The sequence below is a fragment of the Capricornis sumatraensis genome, chromosome 9, assembly GCF_032405125.1.
Source record: "Capricornis sumatraensis isolate serow.1 chromosome 9, serow.2, whole genome shotgun sequence".
NCBI classification, from domain to species: domain Eukaryota; kingdom Metazoa; phylum Chordata; class Mammalia; order Artiodactyla; family Bovidae; genus Capricornis; species Capricornis sumatraensis.
In genome coordinates this window covers 67,360,451-67,382,658 of record NC_091077.1, presented here as the reverse complement: position 1 = coordinate 67,382,658, position 22,208 = coordinate 67,360,451, and the positions used below count along the sequence as shown (strand labels likewise).

Sequence of the window (22,208 nt, the reverse complement as noted above, 5' to 3'; positions counted from 1 at the left end):
TGCCTCCTGTTCTAATTTATACTTTTCTAATCTTAACCAATTGCATCTTTTCTTACTCTGTCCCTGTACATATTTCTTACAAGTTACCTTAAATATTTTGTGAAAATGTGTATTGCCATGACGGGAAGGGTACTTTCAGTAGGGGACTGGAATGAATACAAATTTCCAAGTCTTTGAACAGATGAGATTCTAATGGTGAACTTTGGGCACCACAGCAGACAAGAAAGAATTCTGGGGGCAGCCTGCTTTCCTAGTGGTCCGTAAACAATACAATTAGACATTCTCAACCTCATTTGAAGTTTGGACCTAGCTCTTCTATGAAAACTCTAGTTACAGCTGAGATCTGACCAGAGTCCTCAGTAACTTCTATTTCCAGCATGATCTTCATTCAAGAAAAGTACACACAGTCAATTTCTCCCAAATTAAAGAAAGAACAAAAACCCCATCAGCCCATTTTAATTCTCAGGCAACCAAAGCCTCTGAATAACTATCTGTTTCCCAGGATAAGCAAACAAACAGCCCAAAGGATTAAGCATCGATCTATTCAAAGTTTGTGTGTCTGGTTAGAAGAGAAAAAAAAGCAAGCAGCTGTTTCACTCCATTGTTCACAGTAAACGATGACACATAAAAAGATAGATACATTTCAGGAATGGCAATCTGCTTCTTGGTGCAGATGGTTTTATAGATGACCCTTCCAATTTTTAATAATCTCTATAGTTTACATATGAGCTAAGAAATGCAAAGATGCCTCATGCGCCCCTCTGACTTAATACAAATCACTTTTATTTACTTGGGCAATACTTCATGGTCCAGTTAACTTCTTAATTAAAGACAGCAAGATGCTCATGTTCCATGCAAGTGGCATGGAAAATACTGTTTGTGTGCACTATGTTCAGCTGGGAGTTGAAGCTATTTTGAGTACTGAGGAAAAGACACCACGGCTTTCGTCTGGTTTGTAAACTAACCAGAGACATGGCTCCTCTTATTATAACTAACTTGTCAATGGAGCCTCTTTAGACAAAGCTTGTGCTTGTCTGTCATGTAACTTTATTCTGCCTCATGGAAAGCATGCCAAATCCAAATTTGCAGCTTTCTTCCCCTTGCCTGCATCTTTTCCAGTCATGCACAGTCATGGTTAAAGGAAGAAAGACAAAGCGGTGTGTTCTAGAATAACCCAGGATGGAGAATGACCCTGGTGTGCCAGAACTTCAGCTTCCAGAGGCTGAGTCTGCTATCTCCTGTCACTGAGCTTATATACTATGTCAAAACCCATAGGAGCCAGACGACTAGAAGAAAATTGGGGCAAAAGAGACACACAGGCAGTAAGAAGCGCTGTGACTACGAGTGACTACAAAGGGGAAGAAGTCAACTTATTCTCGGCGCCATAAACCAGGGGCTGTGCGTCCTCAAGGGATTTCAGGGGCTCGTTATATGAAGCAGCTAAGCAGCTCAGGTATGAAACAAATGGTGACTGATGGTGGCTGTGGCACAATGGAGAATAAATACGCTTCTAAAGGAGGCACCGTCTACAGAGCCCCAGTCCTTACGAATATTAAAGCACTCTGCCAGATTTTCTGCATGGTTTTGTGTGTGAGAATTAAAAATATATATATATATATTTAAAATGTCACATCTTCAGATATTTAAATATTAGAAACAAATTCACATTCAAAGGAAAGCATTGTGTGAAGCAAATAAACTGGGCTGGATTCAGTTTGCAAATTCTGTCATGAGCCTTCATATCAGTAGCTGGCTTCATAGTTTATAAGGCGGCTCACTTAAATTACTTAGTTTCGCTCTCACCAATAACTTGATGAAGTAAAGAATATCATTTCAGTGGTTACATCAGCCTTCATTAAGGTTGGTCTTGCTGCATTATCCACTGTTGTTTCCGGTTTCCTTTTCTGAATGCTTTTGAATTCTCTTGGGAACTTAATGTGTGTTGCAGTTGAGTTATTCCCCATGAGAGGGAAATGGCCATGTATAACTCAACCTATTGCACTAAAGACAGTGTCATGAGAAAATTAATTATCACATATGCTATGTGTTGATGTGGAAGAAAATACTGCAGTCCTGGATTTCAGTTCTCACTTTTGCTAGGCATAACTTGAATAAGTTCAGACTCCTTTTGTGAGCCTTAGAGCTCCATACATTAAATGAAGTTACTGGTTTAATTGAATTCTTAGAGACTTTCTACTTTCAGCCTAGATATGCCTTGTTAATGCAGGCTGATAGAATAAGTCTCAATTCATATCATACTAAAATCAAAATGGGATTTTAAAAACTCAGCTTTCCATAAAACAAAAATGATTCGACCATTTGGTTCAGAGGAAGTTTAAACATCAGATGAGCTCACACCACACGATGATGGTGCAGATAGTGACAATCATTGTCCTTGTCATCAAATCATTTTCACTTAAATGTAAAAATCCATAGTGAGGTTGAGCAGCTCAGAGTTTCAATGAGTGCCTAGCAGCTTTGCAGCTTTCATAAACACTGACAAAATGGGATACCCTCGAAATCCATTTTATATGTGGAATTCAGGCCTCTTAGGAAACAACATTCAGACTAATGTTTATAAAACACTGAAATATGTGTGTGTTAATTTCTATATTATTATGGTTTGCTTTTTTTGTATCATAAAATGAGTGGAGATGTCATTCCTGGATTAAAGAATATAAACATTTTAAGGTACTTAGCATATAACAAAATCTTTTTTTTTTTTTTTTCAGAAAGACTGCCAGTAATCTATGAGGGCAGGAGCCAGCAAAAATTTTTAAGCAGAAGCATGGAAAAAAAAAGTGAGTTGAACATTGACAGAGTGTAACTCAGTGAAAGAAAAACTGAAGACTAAAAGTTATTGAATACGAAAAGAGTTTCCTTAGAGATTTTCACTGAATTTGTGATTAAGAAGACATGAAGAAGAGGATGAGAGACCATTTGGTTCAGAAGAAGTTTAAACATCAGATGAGATCTTCACTACATGATGATGACGCAGATACAGACAGTCATTGTCCTTGTCATCGAATCATCATTCACCATCATCAACATCATCATCAGGGGATGGAGGTGAGAGCAGGAACGCCCATTGCAGAAAACTCACTTCATGTCAAGTTCTGTATGAAGCACTTAACAAATATTACCTTATTTATTTACAACCACCAATCATGTATATATTAGTATCACCTTAGTTACACAGGTAAGAAAACAAGAATTTGCCAAGTTAAGAAATTGCTCAAAGATCACTCACTGGTTAAACAGTAGCTCTGGTTGCCACCCAAGGCCAGTGATACAGCATGTGAGCTTGATGATGGTGTTAGACTGACTCTTGATACAAGCAACTTCTAAGAACCCCATTTACACATGATTTCTTTATTCGACACACAGTTTTTGGTAGGTAGAACATTTTAAAATAGGTAAGTTTTTAGATGAAAAGTATGAAAAATATACAAATATCATTAAACTTTATACAATAATTTTCTACTTTATTCTGTTAAATCAATTTTTGTATCCCTCCTCCAACTTTTCTTTCTATTCCCTCCTCTCCAAAATGTCCAAATTCAATATAGCAATGGGCTAGGAGCCCTATACCCACCCCAAGTATAGTTTGAGGAGAGTATGGAGATAACTCACTGTGCAACTCTCCCCTTGGTGTAGGTCTGAGACAGAGTATTTGCTCAATAAATGCTGGTTTCCCTTCTCTTGTCACTTCACATTAAATTTTGTAAAAACACTATCTAGTTCCACCATCATAGGAAGCAAGGGAAGATGCCTCTCTAAAAAAGCAGGGATCTGCTACTTTTATCCAGAATGATACTCTGTGATGAAAAGTCTACTTAGAATTCATGCATTCAATCTATCTACTAGCAGCTTGTGCCCAAAACCCGTAGTTGTATTTTGCAATTATAAAGATGCCTACCACACTGAAATGGGATTTAAATATAGTCTTAATGGCATTAAATTCCTTAAGTTTATAAATTTCTGTGCTAATGCATTCAAATAGAATTACTAGGGACTGGGTGGTCTTTGGATGTGATGGTAGAATAGTTAATTTAGTGTGTCCTTTTCAGGCAATTTCCTGAGCCGCATGATACGTTACCACTTAGAAGCTATGCATCCATGTAGCTAAAGCTAGAGAAACCCAGGTCTTTCGTTGAATTCCCAGATGAGAGTTTTTATAGAGATGAACATTTTCTCATTAATTTATCTTCCTAAGTGATTGCTATAGCAGTAATCAATTTGTAGTGACTTTTCCAAGGGCGCAACCTTCAATAATGAAATCAGATACTGTATTGAACATAGTGTGGATTGCCTAACCAATTTCAGCTCCTCTCAGATCAATGAAACACAAAACCAAAATGAAGTCAAGAGTTGCTTCATTAGTTATTCTCACTTAGAAGAGCTGAGTAATCTTGTTCAACTGGATGCTGATCTCTTTTCAATGAGAAAAAGAGAAGGAGACACCCCAAGAAAGAGAAACAGCCGTGATCTATGGCAAAATGACAAGGCAGACTATTGTACAGAGCAGAATCTTCCAGAGGTGGCATGCATGCAATGGTCAGGTACATCAGAAAGCAACAACACAGTAAACTGAAGATGCCAGAATAGAGAATGGAAAGCTACTGCATGTGAGGTTCGTGTGAGCATTATGCGAGGCTATGATTCAGGAAGCGTGGCAAATTCCACTGGTTACCTGCTCATCAGTCAGTCCCTCTACCTTCTTTGCTCCCTGAATCCCAATTTAGTTCAGCTGGCAATAATTCCTGTGCTTCAGGTAAGGAGAGGCCTACAGACCAAATCCCTAGCTTATAATATTATTCTTTTGCCTCAGTGAGAAGTTTGGGTTTTATTCTAGGTGTAATGGGAAGTCAACAGGGAATCCCTTGCAAAGGGGTGAAGTGGCTTGATATTTGAAAAGGCTACTCTGGCTACAGTTTGGATAATGAGGCTAAGAGGGAAAGGCAGCAGAGACAGAAGCGGTTACAGCAATGAGAGCGGATGGGGGCTTGAACTAGGGGGGGTGCCTGCAACGGAGAAAAGTAGATGGATCAAGGCACATCTTTCAGGTAGAGGCCAAGAGACTTTCTGATGGGTTTTATCCTATATACACATTGTATGCCCTCTTTTCTTCACTTAGAACACATTAATTTTGTCCTTAGAAACATATAAGCTTGTGTGTGTGGGTGTGTGTGTGTGTGTTTGCATCAGTTGCTCAGTCATGTCTGACTCTTTGTGACCCCATGGACTGTAGCCAGCCAGGTTACAGTTCCTCTGTCCATGGAATTCTCTAGGCAAGAATACTGGAGTGGGTTACCATTTCCTTCTCCAGGGAATCTTCCCAATCCAGGAATCAAACCCGGGTTCCTCGCATTTCAAGCAGATTCTGTACTGTCTGAGCTTTTAGAAAGGAAAACCAATTTCTAAAAAATAATGGAAAAATAATGAATTTTAACCCTTTAATTTTCTTTAAACAAGGACTTGAAAGCATTGGATTTAACTCACTGCTTTTTCAATATTAAAGTAAGTTTTTCCAAGACCTTCATTACTTTTTAAGCTTCTAATTAAGTGTATCTTTGACTTGGGATCAGATGACTATTGATTTTCAGATAGCTTGGCTGACATATTTGCTAAAAGTCCAATTCCTACATATGGGCCTAAGAGATAAACCAGGTACCGTTTCACAGGTCTTCTAAGACATGTGTCTCAGTTTCTTTATATGGCTCTAATTCTCCACCAGGGAAACTTATTTTGCAACATTTTTCTTAGCACATATCAACTATTCTACCCATGATCTTAAAATCTGCTCTATTATACACAAGAAATCTAGCCAGATCACTGACACACTTAGAGAAATATAGCTAAATAGGTAACAGGGGTTGACAAACTACAGCCTGCAGCCTATTTTTCTGTGGCCCTTGAGATAAAATTTTTTTTTTCTTTTTTGCAGTTTTAAAGAATTATAAAAAGGAAGAAAAAAAAAGATAAAAATATTTACTACCTGGCCCTTTAAAGAAAAAGGGACAAACCATTAGAGAGAAAGGACCAATACAAATTAATGAGATAAACTAGTTTAATCTAGGTAAGATTATTAACCTATTGTATATTTAGTAACTTAAATGGATGGTTTAACTAACCAACTTGCTAGGTTGTATGTGATTAGTTGTCTTGTCACGTCCTACTCTTTGTGACTACATGGACTGTAGTCCACCAGCCTCCTCTGTCCATGGGATTCTCCAGGCAAGAATACTGGAGTGGGTAGCCATTCCTGTCTCCTAGGGACTTCCAGACCAAGAGATTGAACCCAGGTGTCCTTCACTGCAGGCAAATTCTTTACCATCTTGAGCCACCAGGGAAGCCCACTTGCTAGGTTAGGAAGAGTAAATATAAATCAAGAGCAGTGAACACAATTGCCATTTCTTAAATGATTGACATTGACTGTTCAGTCCAATGCAGAATCCTATCCCAACCCTCGTTACAGTTTTATCCAATTATTCCTTCTAGGATATAGCTTCCACAGAAACAATGGATACGTTTACAATACTTTTGGTACTTTAAGCCAGTATGGTATGGAGTCCCTGTTGAATTTCATAATCACTGACTGGGTGACTGAATGAATTTGGTCTTCTTGCTGATTTTAACATCATGGCTCCCCCCCTCTCACCAGACAGAGAAGGGAGTAAACTTGTTGGCAATTCAGTAGTTGCGTTCAGTCTACACAACTCGGTAGTTTAGATAGCGCTCAGATAAAATTACCCACTGCCTCAACTTGCTGAATTTCATTACTCGATGCACACAATGCAAATGGCGCTTTGGAGAACTTCCATGTTATTTGTTCACAGGTGGATGAGAACCAATCCAAGGCAGAGCAAATACATTAATAATCCTTTTCAACACTTCACCACCCCACCAAAAAGCAAAAATGAAAGCTAAAGAACAAAGAACATCAAAATATACTCAAAACACATTCTAATTTGGATAATATTGGCTAATAAAATCAAGGTGTCTAGGGATCACTTCATCAAGACTTAAAAAAAATAAAATAAGAAGAAAGAGAAAGAGCTTTGGTAGTAGGCCATGGTTAACAGAGAAGCTTTTGAATTGGATTTCCTGAGTTGAAATCCTTACTCTGCTGGTTCATAAGAACGTGGCTTGGAACAATCTACTTCTCCAAGCCTCAATTCTTTAATCTGTAAATGAAGACAACAATAAATATCATCCTATTGGACCAATCTGTGAATTATATTAGATAATGATAACCCATCAGAACAGCAAAGTGCATGGGACAGAGCACACCCTCTAGTGTGATCATTTAAAGACCATTTTTGAGCATAGCTGTAAATATATTAAATTGATTCTAATCAACCTTTGCCATATTGTCCACATTCTTCATAAAAAATTCTAGTTCTTTAGAACTAGTTCTCTAGTTCTTTTAGAAAACTTCTATTTCTAAAGAGGGCTTTGAAATACTTGACAATTAATAGCAATAGGAAGACTTTCTTGGATTTGTATAGCGCTTTAATGCACTTCCACATTTTTTTTCTTGTTTTCTTTGCAGCACAGTCTAGAAAGTTCACTAATAAAGGTTATCACTCTCTATTTGGCAGGGTTGGAAAGAGGCTCAGAGAGGTCATCTCATTTGTACTACAGAGGCAATTGCATTCAAAAGTTCCGATTCAAAGGCATCTTACTATGTACATTGCCACCCCTTTCCTCAACCTTTTATATTCAGTCACTGGCAAGATGATTTCCCCCCAGATTTAGATTCAAGAGAAACAATGATTCCTTCTTCCAACAGAAACTTACTGGTCGGGACTGGATTTCTTTGGCGTAGAGAGGTTGCAAGAATTCTGAGTCTCCTTCTAGCTTCAGACCTTTTTCTGTGATTCTCAAGTTTCCCATTCCATCCTAAAATAGAGGCACAGAGGGAACATGGAAAATTTGATTAGTCCAAATTTCAAAAATACCTTAGGTTTTCAAAAATTGAAACAAAATTATTGCCTTTCTTTTTAAGAACATGGAATGAGAGGAGGTCAAAATGAAGACATAATATACTAGGAGGCATTGTTCAGTGTGATTATGCATATTACCCTCTTTGCTAACTTACTCTTAGAAAATCTATTTCAAACAATCTTGGAAAATTGAGTAAATTTTTCAAGCAAGCAGAAATCTAAGCAGCACAGATGAAAGGCATCCTTTTGACTAGGCAGTGGTGAAAGAATGGAGGCAGGAGATGAGTGTGGAAAGAAGAAAAAGATGATTTCCCAGGTTAAAGTAAAAGATCTGATTTCTGAAACTGCAGAAATGACAAATTGCAGTCTGTTGGTCTAATCCATCCTTTGGACATGGTGTCTTCGGCTCACAAAATATTTAAGGAGTCAAATTATTTACTAACATATTTATTAATACTTTATTATTGGTGGGCTGCTGTCTATGGGGTTGCACAAAGTCAGACACGACTGAAGCAACTTAGCAGCAGCAGCATGGAAATATTGAAATATAAAAGTAGAAAGGATAAATAGCAAACACCTATGTAGTTATCATTCATCTTCAACAATTATCAACTTACGGCTACTTTTCTCTATTACAGCTACTATATCCAACTCTTTTATTTAAATATAACCATAAGCCCATATAATACCATTACCACAGCAGTAAAAGTACTGCTAAATATTATCAAGTACCCAGGGTCAATGTTCAAGTCTCGTGAATATTCTTCTCTTTATATCTTTTTGTTTGAAATCAAGTTCCCTATTGCAATTGTTTGATACATAAAATACTAGATCATCTCCTTAAATCTCAATTTCTGTCACACATCCACACAAAAAAACACACGTATTTGATAAACAAAATGACATTTTTTTCCAATAGCATTTTCCCCAGTTTTGATTTTGCTGAACATTCCCATAATTTCATGTCATGTGTTCCTCTCTCTCCTGAATTTTCTGTACGTCAAGAAGCTTGAGGAGATTCAGGGTCAGTTTTCTAGGAAAATACATCCTAGAAAATGAAATGTATTAGTTTTCTTTTGTCAATCACAAATAACCACAAACTCAATGGTTTAAGATGGCACAAATTTATTATCTGTATGCTAGAAGTCAGACCCAGGACTCAAAGGGGAAAATCAAGGTGACAGCAGGGCTGCTACACTCTTTTAGAAGGCCCTAAGACAAAACCCATTTCTCGACATTTTCTCATTTCTCAAGGCTGCCCACATTCCTTGGCTTGTGGCCCCTTCCATCTGCAAGTCAGCAATGGTTGGTTGAATCTTTCTTACATCGAATCATTCCAACAATGAATTATTTGTCTCTTTCTTTCATTGTTTTTTTAATAACTTAGGTACAGATTTTATTCAGATTTCATAATTTTTACAAGTTTTATTTTCTTTTTTAAAAACTTTTAAAATTTATTTCTACTTGAAGAATAACTGCTTTACAGTATTGCATTGGTTTGGACATTTAAAGTTCACGAAGCATACAAGGATAATCTATGTTAAGATCACCTGGTTAGCAACCATAATTCTATCATAACATTAATTCCCTTTTGCCATGTAATGCAACATATTGATGGATTCTGAGATTAGGACATTGATGTTTTTAGAAGGGAGGGCATTTTTCTGCCTACCACATGCTCTATCAGGAAGCAGTGAACATCTTTTGTAATGATGTCATAAGTCACTGGTGACTGAGAGGATCCATTATTTCAGAGATTTCAAACTGGTGATAAAATAATTATTTCTTAATTTATTTTCTGGGGTATAGCATCAACAGAAATTATATATCATCAACTACATGTTTACCCTAAATTATATAAAAACTTGATAGATGCCTGATTTTTCCTCCTTTATTGATTAACATTCAAAATTTGAATTGGTTACCTAATATTCTCTAAAGATGACTAAAGGTTTTCTTTTTAAAAAATATCATTATGAACATTTTGGTTTGCTTCATTCCAGTGCAGTTTTTATTCCTACTGAAGTTTCTACTGTTCTCTTCTTGCTCAGTGGGGATCTCTTCAAGTCCTTTAATTAAGACTCAGGCATCTTTAACCACCCTCTTGTTTCTGGCATGGTAAGATGTTCCAGGGTTATCTTACATAAGCCTTGCACCAGGTTGGAACCAGCCATTTCTACTAAGAACCTGGGTTCATTTCAGTGGGAAATGGTATTTAGATACCATAACCTAAGAGCTTGTTTATGTGACCGGCTCTTGTTTACATGAAGAGAGCTAGAAAATGAGCTGTGTATATGTTTTAAATGGAATATATCATGAGTTTTCATGAAATTTCAATTCAAACTTAGGCCTTGAAGGTTTTCATTTAACCTCATGGATCTTATACTGTTCTATTTTCCATACCAAAAATCCCTGTTTTCAATAACACCACTATGACTACTCATTTGATTTAACCCACAAGACACAAAGAGCAGTTTCAGAAAAACCAATGCCACTATCATACTAACATTATGATTAAGAAAAGCAGCTAAAAATTTGCCCTTAAAAAATCTTGAGTATGTACAACTAGTAAACTATAGCCAAATGGCTGCATTTTAAAGTCATTTAAAATAGTTCTATTCTGAATGGTTATGTCAGCAACCTCTTGTCAGTTAGGTTCAACTGTTTCATCCCTGTCCACCCACCTGCTGCTTCAATTTTTCATGAATGCTTTTTTAAAGTCTTATTTTGTTATAGATTTGTGAACTATTTAGATGGCACCAAAGTCAAATCTATAAACCAAGATATATTCAAAGAAGTCTAGCTTCTGTCACAGAATATTTCTGTCACATTATATTTCTTTCTTCTCCAAGTAAAGGTGTGTGTTTGTATCTGTATCAGCCAGGGTTCTCCAGAGAGACAGAACTAATATGTCTGTGTAGGTATGCATGTACAGATATCCACATGCACGCATGCACATTCATTCACTCATTCATTTTAAGGATCTGACTTAGGAAGTTATGAAGACTGACAAATCTCCAGATCTGCAGACTGCAAGCTGGGGATTCAGATTAATTAAATAAACCCTATGTTATAATATATATATATGATTTAAAATATATATGAATATATAAAATACATTAAAAATTTATTCCTGCATTTTCCCAAAACCATTTGAAAAGTGCAAAATTCAAATGAAAACTTCGGGTTTTCAGCATCTCATGAAAACTGAACGCATGGCAAGTCCGAGTCTGCCTTCTCACATATCTGCCATTGGCTAGAGGTAAAGAGCAGCCTGAATCAAATGCTCTCTAGGTCACCACAATTTTCGCCCAACCTACATCACTAAGCTGCATTTTCTCAGACTCCTAAAGCTTCTGACTTAAGTCTCCCATATCTTCTCGCCAGCACTGCCATCTGCTCTGTGCCTCAATACACTTGGCATAGACGCTGTACGGGGGTAGAGGGACTCTAAGCGACCAAGTGGAGAATGCACATTTTTCCCAATTTTCTTTATAACAGCACTTCAGTCCATGGATGAGAACAGATCTTTCTTGGTCAATATTGTTCTTTCATGGATAGCAGGTCATCTGTATATTTCTATTGTTACTTGTGGGGACAGCTTTTCCAAAAGGGTCCTAGCCTGGGCATTTAAACCCAGTGTGAGGGGCAGTAGAATGCCCATATCACACTAGCATCAGGGAGGATCCACAACAAAGGGAAAAAGCAAAAGCAAATATCCACACAGCCCTCCCCCCACCAAAAGGGTGTATGAGTTATTGTATTTTGGGTTATTATGATGACTTCCATTAACTGGAGAAGCAGACCTTTTCATAGAAATGTAACAGAGAAAGCAAGCCTGATTCCAAGTTGGATCTATTCCCTTAGCTCTAACCCTTGAGCTCCCTGTTGCTTGTACTTAGTCATGCTGGTCTGCACTTCTGTAAAAGAATGTTGACTAGACTGAAAAACATGGGATAACTCATTCTCAAGGTGCTGGCCTTTAAAGGTATAACACTTTCCCATTCATATGAAGGTAAAAAGTTGCAGAACAGAAAATGTCAGCTATGTTGTTCTAGGTTTATACTAACATTCCGACCAGACCCACATGGACAGATGCAAAAACAATGGATTCCTGCAACAACAAGCCATTCCCCCCACTTTTAGTATAAAAGAAGCCTGCATTTTAACTTGTATAAGATGGTTGTTTGGGACCCTTGCATCTTTCCCTGGTAGCTCAGCTGGTAAAGAATCTGCCTGCAGTACAGGAGACCTGGGTTTGATTCCTGGGTTGGGAAGATTCCTTGGAGAAGGAAATGGCAAACTACTCCAATGTCCTTGCCTGGAAAACCCCATGGACAGAGGAGCCTGATGGGCTGCAGTCCATGGGATTGCAAAGAGTCGGGCATGACTGAGCGACTAACACTTTCACTTGGGACCCTAGTTCACCGTCTTCTCAGTATGAAGACTTTCTGAATAAAGTCACTATTCCCTGCCTCAACAACTCATCTCTGAATTTCTCGGCCTGTCTTATGGTGAGCAATATAAGCTTGGATCCTCTGTAACAGAAACACATACTAAACCTGACATCTATAGATAGACTTTTGTGGTTAAGTTGCTCAGGTGTGTCTGACTTTGCGACCCCATGGACTGCAGCACACCAGGCTTCCCTATCCTTCACTGTCTCCTGGAGTTTGCTCAAATTCATGTCCACTGAGTCGGCAATGCCATCCAACCATCTCATTCTCTATCACCCCCTTCTCCTCCTGCCTTTAATATTTCCTAAATTAATTTTTTTTCTGGTGTATTTATCAAAGCAAATGGAACTCCTAAATATTCTTAAATAAAAGATTATATTTGGGGTAATCAGCAAGTTAATTTCAAATAAATCTCCTTCCTCTCTTACAGTTCATTCATAAATACCCTATTAGTATTTATTGATGACTTACTATGTTCCAATTACTATATTCTGTGTTTTTTACACTTTAATTTCATTTTCTTTATCATTATTGAAATTACCATGCTACTTCTTGATTTTAACTATAAGAAAATAATCATATAGATGCAAAAACATTTGGCTACAAAGTTGTTCATCGCCATCTCATTTTATAAAATAAAAACATGAAAAATTAGAAAATAAAAGTTTCACGTAAAAAGGGTAAATATGCTGCAATGGGATATGATGTAGCTCTTGTAGAGGAATATTTAAGAACACAGGCAAATATTCACAGTTCATTATTAAGTGAAAAAAATTGACTAACAAATACATATGTATATTTCATACCATTTTTATAACTATATATACATATTTATATACATACGTACATGCACTTAAGAGGAAAAATTCTAGAGAACATTTCCCAGGGAAAAAATTATACAAAAACATGTATTTAAATGTTTTGTATGCCTAAAATATGAGTATTCTTTATTTTCTTCCTTTTGCTTATCTGTACTATATAATTTTTTGTAACAACTTTTGTATTTTAAGAGGTTATAAAACATTTTCATGCTTTATTTCAAAAATCAATCTTTATAAAAAAATCTATACTATGTCATATATTTGATGCTAGTGGTAATGAACACAACTGGCAATGCAGGAGACATAAGAGATGAGGGTTCAATGCCTGGGTTGGGAAGATCCCCTGGAGGAGGGCGAGGCAACCCACTCCAATATTCTTGCCTGGAGAATCCCATGGACAGAGGAGCCTGGTGGGCTATAGTTCACAGGGCCACACCAAGTTGGACACGACTGAATCAACTTAACACACATGCATCCTTACATTATCTAAAGTCATCTCCTCAACAGTCTTATGAGATAATCATTATGTTCCTTATTTTATACATGATAAAATTTACTGGTAAATAACTTATTCACTGGTAAGTGACTCAATAAAAAAGGCTGAGCACCAAAGAATTGATGCCTTTGGACTGTGGGGCAGGAGAAGAAGGAAATCAGTCCTGAATATTCACTGGAAGGGCTGATGCTGAAGCTGAAACTCCAGTACTTTGGCCACCTGATGCAAAGAACTGACTCACTGGAAAAGACCCTGAATGCTGGGAAAGATTGAAGGCAGGAGAAGGGGATGACTGATGATGAGATGCTTGGATGACATCACTGACTCAAAATGGACATATGTTTGAGTAACTCCAGGAGATAGTGAAGAACTGGGAAGCCTGACAAGCTGCAGTCCATGGGCTCACAGAGAGTTGGACATAACTAAGCAACAACAGCAACAACTCACTCACAGTCACATATCTAGTTAATGACAGAATCAGGAATTTAAACTCAAGACTATCAAATTCAACTATATCCTTTTACTCATTATTCTAACCCAATCTAATGTATATCTAAAGTACCTTTCTTAATATCACCTTGATTTTCACTTATTTGGTTGGTGTGCTCAGCAACTGTAGAGAGCGTCATCTCCAACTGCAAGACTAACACCATCCAGTTTTATGGTCAAATACCTTTATTCCACCTTCCCAGAGTCTAAAGCCTCTTTATTACAACCCAATTGCCTCCCATGGGACTATACACAGGCTAAATCATCTGCTATTTCTGGGAAGCCTACTGTGTGCTTAACTATGTGCTGCAAGCTATGGGGAGGCAGAAAGAGGAACAGCCCTTCTCAAACATGTCCTCCGAGCTGTTTAGAATACAGGTGGCACACAGCCAAAGAAGAATAGTCAAGGAAATACAAGAAAGAGCAACATTTGAGAAAAGCTCATCTAATCCAGCAGTCAACTAACTCCTTTGTAGTAGCAGTTTAACTTTTACTTAAATGCTTTTTTTTTGCTAAGAAGTGTGCATGCTCGGTCACTCACTACCAATTTGCCAAACGCTTATTTTTTCTTCCATTTACAGATTCTTCCCACACTTGTGCCTCATCACTTCATTTTTCCACTTTCTGTCCCAGTCCCCAGGTCTGCCCAAGATATGTGGTGGGAAAGCTCTTTCCAGTAGTGTGAATTATTGTCATTGTGCATGTGTGTGCTCCGTTGCGTCTGACTCTTTGCAACTCCATGGTCTGTGAACCCCCAGACTCCTCTGTCCATGGAATTTTCCAGGCAAGAATACTGGAGTGGGTTGCCACTTCCTACTCCAGGGGTTCTTCTCGATCTAGGGACTAAATCCTGGTCTCCTGTATCAACAGCTGGATTCTCTACCACTGCCCTACCTGGGAAGAACCTGAATCACTGTGATTAGCCTCTATTTGCAAACTATAATACAGACTAGAGTAGCCAACTAAATATGTTCTCACATTAGCATCTCCTTGACAGCTCTGGAACAATCAGCCTGGATTAAATGCACACTGAAACAGCTTGAGAACAGCCTTATTTAAAGCTATTTTACTTTAACTGCCCAAGAAGCTACGGGTATTACGAAGACAGGAGTTTTAGGTCAGTTTTGAATCAAAACTTCGTTTCCAGTAAGATGGAAAAGAAGCATTGGGAAGATTCACAGTCATTCCCAAAGTAATTAGAAATAGACCATTCCCACCCCGCCTTTCTTCAAATGGCAAAATATCATTCTTTGAAGGAAGCACGAAAATTCTAGCAGCCCACTAGCTGGCCTTGACTGAGCCAACACCATCCAGCCAATGGTCCTACATTTGACAAAGTACACGCGGGACAGAAGTGGGAACCCAGGACCCACTGTCCCAGTGAGGGAATGGTCTCTGCTGACCTGTCAGTACAGTGCGCCCTGTGCCTACCCCCTGCCTAGCACACAAGAGTTTTCACAAACACATTTTTTCCGGGCCAAGTTAGAGTGGCCCCTTGTACGGTCTTCTGGAGGAGATAGGGCCTGGGGACAGGTACAGAGGTGGGTGGAATCTAGAGGGAATCTCCCTCTGAGCTGGACCAGAGATGATGGCATTTGTTCTTCATATTTTATCTGGGTCAGACTGTCCAGTTGATTGTTTCAAGTGGCCAGTTTTCCACAAGATGAGTCGATAATAAATGCAGAGATTTCAGAGTGGCAGGACAATAGACTGAAATATTAATTTGTTTCTTTCTTCATCTCTCCCATGTCAGACCCCAGCCCCTTTCATCACCACTTCAGATAGGTTCTCAGGCTTTATAATCATGTAGCTTAGAGATTTTGAGAGCAAAGAAGCAGAGGCGGCCTGAAAGCACTGGGGTTTCTTATCATTTGTAAAAGGTAACTCTCAATAAATGGACTGTGTCAGGCATGTTGGGCAGGGAGGCAAGTAGAAGATGAGATTTATTTCCTCTGGGGATGGAGAAGGCTTCTATGATTTCCATGAGTTCTAGAGACTACTGTCCTGCCAGCATCCCTAGGGGAGTTAGGACCTCAGAGAGAAATGGCTGCAGGGCTTCAGCCTCTCCAAACTTCCCCCTTCCCTGGAATAGCAGAGAGATCCCTTTTCAAGACACAAAGGGACCACAGTTCTCTCAGCCATTGCCAGTGAAAGGCAGTGACTAGTGCCCTCCAGGGCTAACCCACTAGTGCTGGGCAAAACATTGAGATGTCCAAACATCCTGAGCGCTGTGGGATGCCCTGTTGGCCCTTGTGGAATGAGGGATGAGAATCAGCATTACCTTCCTCTAAAGAAAGTATTATTTCTTGCCCCTCTCATTTTCTTGCTATATCAGCATCAAACAGGTTTTTAATTCCATCAGCACATTTTCAAGCTTGAAGTAATGCCAGGTCCTATTTTAGTAAGCAGGTCTCAAGATGAGCTCTTATAACAGTTTTAATGGTAGGCATTGCTTGGTTTTGATCAGAGTGAAACAACTGTATCTGCACACAAATTGCTTCAGAAAGGCAAGCTTCAGGAGAGATGGGATTTTGTTGTGTTCTCTCAATTCCTACAACATTGCTTGACTCATAGGATGTGCTCAGCAAATACTTGTGAAGTATTATAATGTCATTTCAAATAAAGCTGTATTTTGAAAGGTGTACTGTGGGAACTGCAAAGATGTTAAAAGCTCAACCTGTCCCTTGAGCAGATTTCAAAATACAGCAAGAGTTCTCAACTAGGGTGGTATAGTACTGAATGGGTGAAAACTGGTGATTGGGTGAAGATGCAAATCACCCTCTTATGTATAAAGCACAAATACGCTTATATAGAGAGTACATACACAGTATATTAATATAATTAGAATTTCATGGTGAGGGGAGTGAGACAATTATGGGGGGGGTGAGTCTAAAAATGCTCTCGGGGAGGGGGAGGCAATAATGAAAAGCAAAAAGTTGAGAAATACTCCACCAGAATGTTATAGATTTCGAGACTGCTCCACCTTCCCTCCCTTTAATCCATAAGCAGCCACTTCTGCCATTCACATACTGAACCATCCTCTCGGCCTGTAAAATGTAATCACATGGTAGCGGCACATGTAAAGCAGAAACTCCTTAATGGGACAGTTAACACCTCTTCATCTGGCCCCAGCCACTCCTCCAGCCTCATCTCATCAGTTTCCCTTCACTCTGTCACGAAGCAGGCTAGCAATTCCTCCAAATTCTTTCCGTTTTTAGCTTTCACTAATGTCCCTCCCTTGGCCAACAAGGCTCTTCCTAACCCTTCTGTCTCTCTCTCCAGTCCTTTGGTTTGGGTCAGATGTCTTTTCTGGGTCTAGGGGCCCTTCTCTGATGTGCACACTTCGTGAGCACCTCCATCACAGCATTTATCCATGGCAGTACAATGAGCCATTGCCATCTGTGTTCTTCCACTCGACTTCAGATTCCTTGAGAGGAGGGGTAGTGTGTCACTCATTACTCCATCTTTCTGGCCCAATATATTGTCTACAACTAAGTATGTGACTGCAAGAGCAATAAAAAGTAAGCTAGAGAGGGCTCAGAAAGGATGCATCAATGCAAATGAAAAACATTAACAAAGCTACCATTGCTATAAGCATTAGGCAAAGCACCTGACTGACATGTCCATTAATCCTCATTATAACTCTAGTGGGTAGGCAATGTTAGCCCATTTCATAGTTGAGAAGACTGATGTTCGGATGCCCTGATAGTCTAATTACGAAATGTTAAGTCCTTCACTACCACACTGCATACGGCGTGGTTAAGATCCAACTGTTTGCCCAGCCCTGTGTTAAATGCAAAGTGATGAGGACTGAAGATCGAGTCCCTCCCTTCTAGGAGCTTCTCGTTTAAAGGACAAAACGCAAGTAACACACATAACGGCAATGGTGTGGAGATACAGGGACTCATAGTCCACTGGTGGGAACACGATGTGGGGGCAGGCACTTACAAAAGGATTTGACTGTTCAAGAGTTAAACACACAGTTACCACGTGACCCAGAAACTCCACTCAGCTGTCTGCCCAAGATAAACAAAAACCTATGCTCACACAAAGACTTGAACATAAATGTCCATTATAGTATAGTTCTTAATAGTCAAAAAGTAGAAACAAGCCAGATGCTCACCAACTGATGAATATATAAAATATTCTATATCTATGCAATGCAATACTATTCAGCAGTGCAAAAGGAACAAAATGATCCATGCCACAACACAGATAAATCTCAGAAACATTATGCTAAGTGAATGAAGCCAGACACACAAGATCATGTATTGTATGAGTCTGCTTATATATAACATCCAGTGAGGCAAATTTATAAAGGCAGAAAGTAGATTAGCAGTAGTCATAGGTTAGGATTGAGGAGTGACTTTAAAAAACCCTAAGGGATTTTACTGACATTACAGAACTGCTCTAAATTTGGAATATGATGATAGTGGCCAAAACCAGTAAATTTACCAAAAATCACACTTAAAGGGCTGAGTCTTATAGCGTGTAAATTTAACCTTAACAAGTTTTTTTTTTTTTTTTAAGAGTAATAGACATGCACTGATATTCCAAGAAAAAAGAAACCCAGTTCAGGAGACATGACATGTGCTTTCAAATTCTCCAAATCAGTAAAGAGAACAGGTTCAGAGACGTGTGCTGGGGCAAGAGGTAGCAGGTTCAGGGGGGAACTGGTAAGAGACAACGCCAGTATTTGTCCTCAGCTGGTGTGCAGCGATAAAAGAAAGATGCTGGCAAGGGTTCTGTTCCCATCCAGGACCAAGCCTGGGGATGGAGGAGCAGCGTGCGGAAGACACAGCAACTGCACTGGACCCAGGAAGCATTTACTGATTAACCCAATTACACTGTGGGTTGTCCAGGAAGTTGCTATTGATCTTTTCCAGCGAGCATTAAATATTGGACCATAACTGGGGCTGAATGACAACACAACAGCAAAGACCAGATGACCCCTCAGTGTCTGGGTCACAGGTTCTGATCCTTTGTGTCAGTTGCTATATAATCTCGACTTTATCCATATGTTCCTTCTTTTACCATCCATGTCAACTTAGCCTATAGTTTTTCTTTCTTCTCCTTATTACTTCCCAGTTATCACCCAAGCTAAGCCTCAAAGACTGGTTAGAATAGTGTGTGTGTGTGTGTGTGTGTGCATGTGTGTGTGTGTGTGTGTGAGAGAGAGAGAGAGAGAGAGAGAGAAGGGGGCATATAAGACACATACATCTGTCAAATTTCTTTGCTGCCTCACTGAATCAGAATTGTGGTTTCTCATTTATGCTTTATAACATCCCATCAAGTTGTTTTTAATGATTTATAGGTCCAAGGCCATGGTATTTGAAGCATTCTATATTTCCTGGATGCCAGTAGTAATATATAGATGGGCATCCTTTGCTCTATAATTTTCCTGGGGATGAGACAATCGGCCAAAGAGAGGGAATTCCTTTCCCATGCATACACACAGGGAGTAAGCCTCATTCTCTTTATTTCTAAATGACTTTGTTCCTACTTGTTCTTTAGGGCATACCTCTCAGTTTCCTTGAGAAGTCTTCCATGCTATTCCTCAATCTTTTAGAAACCACCTTATCTCAGTAATGGGAACACACAAACACACACACACAGCATTATGGTATATTGGCTAAGAATATGAATTCTAGAATCATACTGCATAGTTACAGTGCTAGTTTGACCACTTAACTTGCTAGTACCCTTACATATCTCACTCTCCTTATATGAATATTTAGAAGATAATAATATCCTATAAACAGACGATCAAATCAGACAATTCCTGTGTATCAGTCAAAATACCATGGTAACAACAACAAATTCCCAGTGGCTTCAAATGATAAAGATTTCTTTCTTACCCAAGCTACATGTCCATGGAAGTTTAATGATCAAGCAACTAGGGCACAGAATGACAGAGCAACCACCACTTTGAACACCCTGCTGCTCTCTGTATCTTCAGGCACATGTACATCTATATTTCCCAACCCACTTATGACAGGTTTGGCCATGAGATCTGGCTTGTGAAATGTGTGTGTGCATGCTAAGTTGCTTCAGTCGTGTCCAACTCTTTGTGACCCCATGGACTGGAGCCCGCCAGGCTCCAGGCAAGAATACTGGAGTGGGTGGCCATTCCCTTCTCCAGGGGATCTTTCCAATCCAGGGAGCGAACTCACATCTCTTATGTCTCCTGCATTGGCAGCTGGGTTCTTTATCACTAGCGCCATGGGCATAAGTCAATTCATAGCAGATGCTGTAACAGTCAGAGCATACTCTATCATGCTCGCCTATTATTTTCTCTCTCTCTAGACTGCAAACTTCAAGCAGCAGGAATAGTACTTTAACTGTCTTTTTATCCTAATCACCTGTCATAAACCCTGACACAGAGTAGGTAGACAGTAAATTTTGACTGAATGGATGAGAAGTCTTCTGTCAGCTGCCAAGAACTGTAAGTTAGATCTCAAATGAAGTCAAGTCTGGTTGAAAAGTCAACATGTCCTGGGTACCACTCACCCAGACCAGTACTGTGCTTGGTGACCATCTAGGAAAACAGAGCAACATGGGGATTATTGTGTACCTCAAGACATGGGTTAAAGATTATCTTTAAAGAACGTTTTCAAGGAAATGTAAGCACATTCCTAAGAATCACGAGAGGAGTACAGACAGCACCTGGGCTTAGCCTTGACCCTTCCACTAGCCCTCAGTGCAGACTTGGAAAGCCTAGCTGTTCTGCCTCTGTTTCCTCCATCTCATGATGGGAAGTTGGACAGTATGAACATTAAGGTCTTTTTCACTTTAAAAAGTCTTATTCTATGATGCACAGGAAGGAGATACTCTCTGGACAACAACAAATTACAGCTGTCACTGGGAACTGGTGCTGGCAACCCAGAGAGGCTGCAATTAGCATGTCCTGTGTGACTTGTGGTTTTGCCGAAGACATTCTTGCAAAAACTCTTACAAATCACTCCCAATGTACACCCAGATTTGGGGAGGATTTAGGCATAAAAGCCAATGCCAACACATTGTTCTGAAACAGAAACTTGTAAGCAACCTTTAAAAAGAGACATCGGTGGAGAATTTATTGATTCTTTAACGGGAAGAAAATGAGAGATGGATAATAAAGTGTGAGTTGCTATATCCCCTGTCCCAGGTGAAAAATGTGAGCTTATGAATCCTGAGCTATTGTTGATAAAGGAAGGGACTCATTTATCTTAAGGAGACACATAAAAGAAAATAAGTGAAATATGATTAGACTCATGCCACGTGTTTAGATTAAATTCCTAACATGGCATTCCCTGCTGCTTGGTGAACACTCCCCACTAGTAAAGCCTGATTAAGACACTGGCCTGAGTGATATGAAAAATGTATGCTGTGAAAATTCCTTTCAAACTAGACCCTTTCACCAGGGTATGCACCCCAAGGGAGCTAGCTGTCCTGCCTTCCCTCTATTTTCATTAGGAAAACTTGTCAGTTGTACACGACAGTGTCTTTCATGAGACTTCAAGTTATAGCTTCAAAGAGGCCAGTGCCTTTTTGATACTTGTGAGGAAGGTTTCAAGGGATGAGTTCAGAAACAGGAAGGCTGGCACGTGCCCTTCTGGCACTAGAGCTGTGTTACCTATTAATTTGGCCCTTCTGTTCAAGTTTTGATGTCCAAATTGGCCTTCCAAAGGATGTACTCCCAGTCTTCCAGACGTGTTGTCAATTTCCACAATTACCCTTTGCCTTAAACTAATGAGAAGCAACAGTTGTCTGGGGGAGATGCCTAGGGCTGCTTCCCTTGTGGGTACTCCTAAGGCATAATAATCCTCTCACATTTCATGCACATGTTCTCTAAAGAGTAGGACAACTGAATTTAGCACAGGGAATCACTGAGTGCTCAGAGAACCCCATCTGCTCAGTCAACAAAGTCATGCACTCTTCTTATTCAGAGGATTACACAAGCAAGAGCTATGAAGTGCTGTGAAGAGGACTAAGGCAGCATAAGAGGGTAGAAGTT

The 22,208-nt window shown here is 39.3% G+C and overlaps 1 protein-coding gene across 1 annotated transcript in view; it reads right to left on the bottom strand.

Moving 5' to 3' along the window:
- Positions 1-22,208, bottom strand: part of SGCD (sarcoglycan delta) — a 434,054-nt gene that overhangs the window by 225,291 nt on the left and 186,555 nt on the right. Inside the window, exon 3 of the mRNA XM_068980722.1 lies at positions 7,804-7,905. Within this exon, the coding sequence (XP_068836823.1) occupies positions 7,804-7,905 (102 nt within the window). The remainder of the gene's footprint in view (positions 1-7,803; positions 7,906-22,208) is intronic.